The 8,767-nt window shown below is 35.6% G+C and overlaps 1 protein-coding gene across 1 annotated transcript; it reads left to right on the forward strand.

Annotated features, from left to right (window-relative positions):
• Positions 1-2,681: 2,681 nt before the first annotated feature.
• LOC113705309 (uncharacterized) lies at positions 2,682-6,992 on the forward strand. The gene is made up of 5 exons (XM_027227112.2): positions 2,682-2,956; positions 3,897-4,055; positions 4,884-5,144; positions 5,778-6,437; positions 6,536-6,992. The coding sequence occupies exons 1-5, from the start codon at positions 2,876-2,878 to the stop codon at positions 6,623-6,625; spliced, it is 1,251 nt and encodes a 416-aa protein (XP_027082913.1). The 5' UTR covers positions 2,682-2,875; the 3' UTR covers positions 6,626-6,992.
• Positions 6,993-8,767: the final 1,775 nt, after the last annotated feature.

The following is an 8,767-nucleotide window of genomic DNA, read 5'->3' on the forward strand; positions in this document are numbered from 1 at the left end:
AATATGCCGCGTGGCCGACCCTCAAAGCTCCAGCTAAAATTACTGAACAGAGAGAGACTTGATTTGGAAATGGCTCATCCCGCATAAAGTTGAGGCCATCGGAAGATTTTTTGTCGTTCATAATTGCTTTCGTTTTCCGCAAATTATGAATAGCTGCCGATCATCACATCTCATGCCGCGGCATTGTCACGCCTTCGCCTTGTTTGGGATCCACTAAATGTCATCTAATTGCAATTGGCAAAGAAATCTAATTGCCAAATGAACAGCGTTATACTATTCATTTTGTTAGCGGCTTCTTTAAGGAGTTTCAGTTTCAAGCATTTTCGCATGTTGTGAATCATTTTCACTGATCAACTTAAAAGATAAACAATGGCAGAAGATCATGAACCATAATTTATTTCATTTTGTTAAGCTCAATGTTTCTTACTTTGACACTACATACACTAACAATTGCGTGCCACGTGTATGAGAAAATTAAGAGTTCAAATTCAAATGATTCAATATGTATTCAAACTGATTAGTTTAAGAAAGATTAATCCATTATAACAAGTTTAAGTTACTTGTTAACTATGCAACATGTAATTACACTTTATTTGGGCATTCTAACCAAAATCAACTTGCTCATACCCGAGCCCTGTGTAATAGTTAGTGTCTGTTTGATAATATAAAAAAGTGCTGAAACTGAATTCATTCAAACATTTAGATGTTTTTGGTGTTTGATAAATAAAAATTTTTCTGTTGAACTTATTAAGTGGTGCTGAATTTGTATGTATTTTTTTCAGCACAATAATCGTAACTGAATGCTTAATTTGATAAGAATCAAGAGATTTACTTCAACTATTTTATCTTATCAACCAAATCTATCATTGTTTGTTAATTACATTCAAAATCCTTATCTAATTAAACAACCTAATATTCTCTATCCAAAATCCTTATCTAATTAAACAACCTCACATTCTCTGTCTAATGGCTTTCTATTTCTATTTTCTCCCTATTGAATGACTTTGTTACAATTTCTCCATGCTACTCACATCTGTCTACTCCTTATCTTTTTACATCTTTCTACTCTTTCATAATTTTGTCATTTTTTTCCTCCCAAAATTTTTTATTGCTACCGTACTCTCCGATCTCAAATTCATTATTTCAAAGGTAGCGTCAACATTTTTCCATTGAAGTAATTAAATTTCTATATAATTTGGTGTGAATTTAAAACTTGTTTATTGCAGCTTCCTTTTGCTTATATTTGAACTTTTCTTATCAAACTCTGATTTAAAAATATATTTGCACCGATATTTGGACTTTTCCATAATATATTTCTTCTTTTATATTACTTTGATTTAAAAATAAATATTATCATTTTCATACTTAAAAATTTTAAATTAATTAAATCATAGGTTCTATTTCCTTTTTGGATTAAAAGATAGAAGGACAAAATTGTACAATTTAGCTTATTAAGCATTAAGTTATAAATATTTATCAAACAGTATAAATATGTTCAGCATTAAGATTCAGATATTCATATATCTCTTTTAGTGCTTAATATTCAGCAAATTAATTGTTTCATTATTTAGAATTCAGAATTCAAAATTCAAAATTCAGATTCAATTTTATCAAACGGAGCCGTAGTTAGTTACTAGTTGGACATAGCAACCAAATTAAAGTAGTAGTATTTTGAAAAAAAAAATACTAAACAATAATATGATTTAATAAATTTCAAAAAAAATGCCAAATAACTGATTATTAGTACTTATAGAAATGAAATTGAATTTACTAGTAATTTCAAAATGTACCAAATAACTAATTATTACTAGTACTATTTTTATTCACAAAAAATGCTATTATAATTATTTCGAATAACATTTCAAATGGTTTTCCATTATTATTTGGATTAATTTTTCATACACTGACAGTATACACATTGTTGGATTTAAATGAATAGCAGTTATATAAAATTTGAATTTAAACTCCAACTCTTGCATATGTATCGTGAATCCAACAATGATAGTATATAGATTTACTCTTATTATTTTGGTTGCTAGTACTAGTAATTTGTAGAAATGCTGGCGCCAGTAGTTATTTGAGCAGTAGTGGATAAACGATAGCCAATAGGAGTCACAAAAATGTAAAATCACTTTCAATTAAGTTACAAAGGCAGTAAACAGTTTTTTGGTACCTAGAAATTTGCCTGCTGTCAAGAACAAATACATCTATCAATTCTACTTGAGTGTATTAAACATATACTATAAGAGAATTTTTCGAGCAATACGTAATCTAAGATAATTTTCACAGAAACAATTGAAAAAAGTACTAATCACAAGAAATTTCAACCAGTAATCCCTGAAAAAGAGGTCAAAATTTTATGGAACACGTGACATTCCAAGTCCCAAATGCCAATCTTCTCAATTTTGATGATTTGGGGGTAAGAAAAAACAAAGAAAATGATATGATATTAATTGTTTTTTTTTCAAATGCAAAAATTCTGAATTTTAAGTAATACATTCAGTTACTAAAAAATTTGGACAATGCATATGACCATGTGAAATCACCATTCAAATACAAAATATATAGAAGTGAATAAGGAACCAAGACTATCAAAACTTTGGGGCCTCAAATTGGCGGGAAAATGTCCATACAGCCCAATGCTTCAGCAATATATACAACCCTAACTCACTCTCCTCAGCACCTCCCATAACTTCCTCTCTTTCCAATCTTCACTCTCTAAAATCTTCTTCAAGGCAGTAAATGACAGTCAAATTGATTACCCCTTCGATTTCAGCCATGTGATTTAATTTTTGCTTTTGAGAATAATCTAGGGTTTCTTCAGCTCTTTTTATTTAAAATCTTTTTCAAATTTTTTTCCCGAGGCTCCTGAATAATGGCTGACGGGTTCGAAGATGAAGTTGAGCCAACGATTTCAATCGGCGAGTACCTCGAGGGCGTCGAGGAACAGGAGCTAGTAAGCTTCTTTCGTCGTCGAAAATTTTGAATTTTTATTCATTATTTTCGTTTGTTAACTATAGTTGTTAAATTCGGCATTTTTTCAATAGAAGTTACGAACTTTCTCTTTTTATTTTCTTTTTTTTTTTTGAGCTTAGAGCTTGTTGATTTTCCAATGATTATGCTTCATGTCAAGCATTTCCTTTGTTAGGGATGGGGTTAACGCGAATTTGTACCATGAATTAGGGTTCTTGTAGTATTGATCATGATAAATCAATTCATTCTTAGATGAAGTAGAAAATTAATTCCAATAGTATCCTAGTGTATAACTGGTTGGGTTAGAGGCAAACTTTTTTCTTTATAAGGGATGTTAAGTCAAGTTAAAACTTGCCCTATACAAAATTAAGCTTTTATATTTTTAACTTTTTTTCCCACACATTTTAGACGTGAGAGAAAGGGAGAGGAGTGGCATCTAGTTTTCAGATCAGGAAACAAGATGCTAAGCTTGCTAGCAAGTGAAATACGTGCGCAAGCAATTCAGTATGAGGGAGCATTTTATCGTCTTGGTATTATCTTCAGTTGATGTCTGCGTTAGAAGGTCATTTACTGAAAGGAAAAAGAGTCTCGGAGGTTAGGCTGAATTATAGTAGCTTAAAAGTGTTAACCTAAGATACATATTTATGAGCCATTCCATGTCTAACCTTTGTTGCTGTACTTATATAGTGTACAGATTACCTTTGTCTGACAATTGGAACTCATAGGATAATATGAGATACAGTCGCAATCTCCCTTGAGTTTTAAACCCAAAATGAGCACCTTCAAATCTAGGTTGCCATATTACTGTGCATGTAATGTGCTTTTACAGCTTATATTGCTCATAATTGTAGTCTAAGTTTTCATACTGATATTGATGATTACCGTTAACCCATCTTAGCTTTATGGATTAACTGTTGTAAAAGGAAGCAGATTTGGTCCTGGGTGGTGATGAGGGGAAAGAATGCACATACAACAAAGGTTATCTGAAGAGGCAGGCCATATTCTCTTGCTTGACATGCACACCAGATGGGAATGCTGGGGTTTGCACAGCCTGTAGTTTGTCCTGCCATGATGGCCATGAGGTATTGCTAAATTTAATAACTTAAAGCTACTTTTTTTGCTTTTTTTTTGTTTTTTTGGGGGGGGGGGGGGGAAGAGGCTGATACCTCAGGAGCTAAATGTCTCATGTCAGTTTTGTTACCAATGATTGATTAGCTACTCCTGTAGTATATGATTCTCTACATTTTAGTATCAATACTGAGGAAGAGGGCAGCTGTTTTCTATGTTGTTTTGGGAGCAGCGGGGGAGGCATTACCCAGGGAATTGATGCTGTCTCGTGCAATTTAAGTTACTATTAACTTTATCTATTGAAATTTCATAATCATGTTTGAAAAATCTCCTAGGAAATGTTTTGATGAGTGTTATTTCTGACCGATGTAGCCTGAAGGGTGAACATGTTAACAGTTTTGGTAATGGATTTAATAGCTATATTCATGCTTTGCTAAGCTGCCTAACTCGAATTTTGTCCGTCTAACTCTAGATTAATATTTGTAGCAAGGTAGAGGAAGATGCTAGCCGAAAATAGCTTACTTGGTAGGCAGTTGTTGGTGAGAGAAATTTTATAGCATACTATGCATGACTTAGTGAAGAGATGGCCTTGACTGGGGCAAAATGGAAAAAAAATGGCCCATATTCTATTGTTTACACTTTTTCTTGCCTTTCCTTCTCCCTTGCTTAAGTTTAGTTCTAAAAAGTTATCCAAGTATCGCCTACTTTTTAGTTAGATTTGTATATCTAAAACGAAGGGATATTCTTTGCCTTGTGTTTTGTTTGTGGCTACTGTAATAATCAACCGAGTTGTATGATTGCTTTCTCGTATTTAACTGTGATGTTTGTGTTGCTTGGACAAGATTGCGGAACTTTGGACCAAGAGGAATTTTAGGTGTGACTGTGGAAATTCAAAATTTGGAGAGGCCTATTGTAAGCTATTTCCCAACAAAGATGTGGAGAATTTGGAGAATTCTTACAATCATAATTTCAAAGGTTTATATTGCACGTGCAATCGCCCCTACCCTGATCCAGATGCTGAAGAACAGGTAGAGATGATTCAGTGCTGCATATGTGAGGACTGGTTTCATGAGGAGCATCTTGGTCTTGAACCTTCTGATGAGGTGTGCAGTTGTATTTTCAAATATCACTCTCCTACCATTTTACCCATTTCTTTCTCTCTTTATTTCCTCTTTATTAGTTTCTTGTGACATTCTTTCTCCATCGTGCTGAATTTTAACATGTAGGAAGAACAATTGAATTTAGTTGTACATTTTGAAATGTTGCAGTTAATTCATGTCAGAAATTGACCTAATAAGACTAGCACTTTGGAATCTGTATCAAATTTGAAGGATTGACATTCATCAAGTTATACAAATGCTCTAACCTGGTTGACTCTATTCTCCAGTGTGACAGTTCCTGGACATAGTAGTTTGTAGGATTTGGTCCAAGTGTGATTTAAGAATATTTTTTTTTGGCTCAAATCATACGGTTATACTTTTTTCATGCATAGAATGTTCCATCATCGACTAGTTAATTGACCATATTGAGAAGCCAGATAGCTTTTTGCCTTGCTGCTTTGCAAGGCAAAGCTTATGTGATGTTTATTTGTTTTGTGGTCAATGACAAGAAAACTACTAGCTATTTTGGTTATCAAACAAATATGTAAAATAATTTTACTACTTTACATTTTTTTAAAAATAAAAAACAACTATTTGCTACCATTAATAGCTTATCTTTGAATGTTTCACATGCAGATACCAAGGGATGAAGAGGGGGAGCCTTTGTATGAGGACCTAATATGTCAGGCTTGCTCGAACATTTGCTTCTTTCTGACTCTTTATCCTCAAACTATTAGGGTCACAGTCAGGCAACCGCATGTAGCAAATTCTGCCAAGGATAAAGAAGTCATTGAAAATGCTCCTTCATGTTTTGCATCATCAGAGAAGCAACATGGAGATTGTTCAGCTGACACTTCTACTGGAGATTCCACTTCTGGAGCTGTCTCTGTTGGGAAGGGTATTCTCATAGGACAAATTAAAGCCAACACTGCAGTTGTGCTGGAACGCAGTCAAACTGCAGGCCCAAGTAAGACATGTATTATTGGGACAAATCTGCTTGAAGCAGCACCAAAACCGGCGAAAAGCAAAGCAATGTTATTTTGTAAAAACTGGAGAGAAGTTCTCTGCACATGTGAAAATTGTTTAGACTTCTACTCTCAGAAAAGAATTAGCTTCTTGCTTGACAGAGAGGATTCAATCGCTGAATATGAGAAAATAGGAAAGCAGAAGAGGGACGAAAAGCTGCAGCAACAACAGGGTCAGGAATTGAGTTTCCTCAGTAAGCTTGGCCATGTTGAGAAAATGGAGATTTTGAGTGGCATTGCCGACATGAAAAATGAGATTCATTCTTTCCTGGTATGTTCCTAAAGTATATTAGTACTTAATATCATTGTCCAGTCATTACCTTGCAACTAACTGTCTGAGAAAAATTTTGTCGACCTTTCCTTTGTCAGGAGTCTTTTGACGCATCAAAACCGATCACAGCTGATGATGTTCACCAGGTCTTTGAGAATCTTGCCAAAAAACGTAGGCGTATGCCGTAATCTGCAAAGTGGATCTTTGTTGCAATTTGCACAACTTGCTTTGCTTGTGACCAAATTGTGGGCTTGTCCAGCAAGGTTGCAAACGGCAACTCTTTATATGAGATTTGACTTGCTCTTGCTGGTCTGTGGTAATGGAATGTAAACTTAAAGATTTGTGTAATTATTGACATTGAAGTCCCTTTACTTCTGTCTGTTGCACTGGGTGCCTTGTAGCATATTCTGTGTTGATTAGGTTAAAACTGTGATATTAGGAGGAGTTTTCAGCTCGCCTTTTCTGAGAGAGCAAACGCTTCGGTTCTGTTTTCAACTCTTCTTGGACCACTCAATGCTATTGTATATACATCAGGACCAGGAGTTTAATGTGGCATGTTATTTTATTTTATTCTTGTCTTTGATCATCAATAATAACTTGCAGATCCTCAAAAGGGAAAAACGCTGGAAGGCGATACTGTACATATGAGTATGATGCGGTCAATCCTCCCTAAACTAATGAACCAAGGGCAATAGACAAATCCGTACACGCTTATTAACTGAAACTTGTTCCATCATAGTTGGAGCAGCTAACTGGAAATTGGGGTGATTTGGCCGTCTTGAGTCATTAGTTTGAACTCTATCCTAGCATAAACATAGATCGGAACCTCTGACAGATTAAGAGTGTCTTTGATTTTCCTCCCTTCTTTGTTTGTTTGTGCTCAAAAGTCCTGTAGCATTCTAGGTTCCCCCTGGGCCTTCCGTTGCATGATACATTATTGAATCCTTTGGGGTCTTCTTTTGAGATTTTACTTTCCTAGGTTTGTGGCTTGTAGTGTACCTATGCGGCCGTCGTGGTCCTAGTGGCAAGACTGGCAGTTGAGTTGAGCCTCTTGGTTGCATTAATGATGTCTAGACTACAGGCCTTAGATTTAACACTTCTTCTGGTGGATTAGGCTTTGTAGAAGTAAATTTCTGTAGTGTTTGAGAGTTTGATCTCCGTATGCCTAGCTCTCACCATGCCAAAGGACATAAATTGGGAGCTCATGAATAGGTTGCTGGAGTCATTTCGTTATGCGCTTATGCTGCAATTTTACGTTGGCACAAAAAGATGAAATTTCTCCGTTGCTGCGATAGCTTAGTGATTCCCCTTTATACATTTCTTGGTTGAATTAAGATATAAGATTGCACATTTTGCTCCTTGCTGATTGGGCAGGGCCTTTGACATTGTTGCGCTGCTGTGGTGCTGATGGGGAATTGACGCGAGCAGCTCGTCATTTCAGAGTCCTGAAGCGCTCTCCGCTTTACTTTTTAACCGTAGATGGAGGAGCCTGATACGGAAGTTGTGATCCAACCTTGAGTTGTGGAGCCTGTTCCTATTGAATCATTAGGTAATGAACATGTGGAGTTTGGCTTAGCTCCGGAGTCGACAGGAGTGACGCTTGGCTAAGGAAGGCTATTTTGCTTTTTGCTGATTACAACCATTTGACTCACCTTTCCTGTCCCTTTAATCTGGACTTCTCTATCCACATGTGAAACCGTCACCGGGGAAGATTTTCTTGCCAGAGCTGCGGGCCTTCTACACTGGAAGAAAAATGGGGTTAATAATAACAAACATCTATGGTTTTCAATTTCTTCCAGGACATCCTATAATGGTAATTCCCATACCAATAAGATTGTCATGGATAGAACTGTTGCGGAAAATTGACTAGAAAGACGTAATTTGTAACTGTGCAGTTACAAGCTGCGGCGGACTAAAAAGTTGTCGTAAAATTGCCTTGCTTGGATTGCTTGTTTCTGTCGGAAAATATTATCGTTTTCCGTGATCACATTTTCCTATCACCTTTTTCCCTCACATATATCAAATCGCTACAGTAATTTTTTTATGAAAAATGACGAAAACTGCAATTCAAACACAACACAAGTATGTCTGAAATCCAGGTATTGTTTTTCACAGATCAATATAATCTGACCTTAACCCTGTTTTCTCTTGCTTCAAGATTATTTACCCAGTACTAGCTGCAAATTGCAATCACCATGCATGAAGACTTGCTCAACGCGTAGGACAAAATTAGGTTCTTGATTGCTTCAAAAAGAAATGAAAAAAAAGGGTAGGTTCTTGGTGTCTCCTCCATTGCATAAGCAGAGGTGTTGTGTTGCTGTGCTCAAACA

This window comes from Coffea arabica, chromosome 8c, assembly GCF_036785885.1.
Source record: "Coffea arabica cultivar ET-39 chromosome 8c, Coffea Arabica ET-39 HiFi, whole genome shotgun sequence".
Classification (NCBI taxonomy): Eukaryota; Viridiplantae; Streptophyta; class Magnoliopsida; order Gentianales; family Rubiaceae; genus Coffea; species Coffea arabica.

What these genes read in the sequence shown, in the direction of transcription:
- LOC113705309 (XM_027227112.2), top strand. Translation starts at nt 2,876, where the DNA reads ATGGCTGACGGGTTCGAAGATGAAGTTGAGCCAACGATTTCAATCGGC. An exon ending in CCTGCCATGATGGCCATGAG is followed by an intron (nt 4,056 to 4,883) that starts GTATTGCTAAAT and finishes TGCTTGGACAAG; the next exon opens with ATTGCGGAACTTTGGACCAA. An exon ending in ATGAGATTCATTCTTTCCTG is followed by an intron (nt 6,438 to 6,535) that starts GTATGTTCCTAA and finishes TTCCTTTGTCAG; the next exon opens with GAGTCTTTTGACGCATCAAA.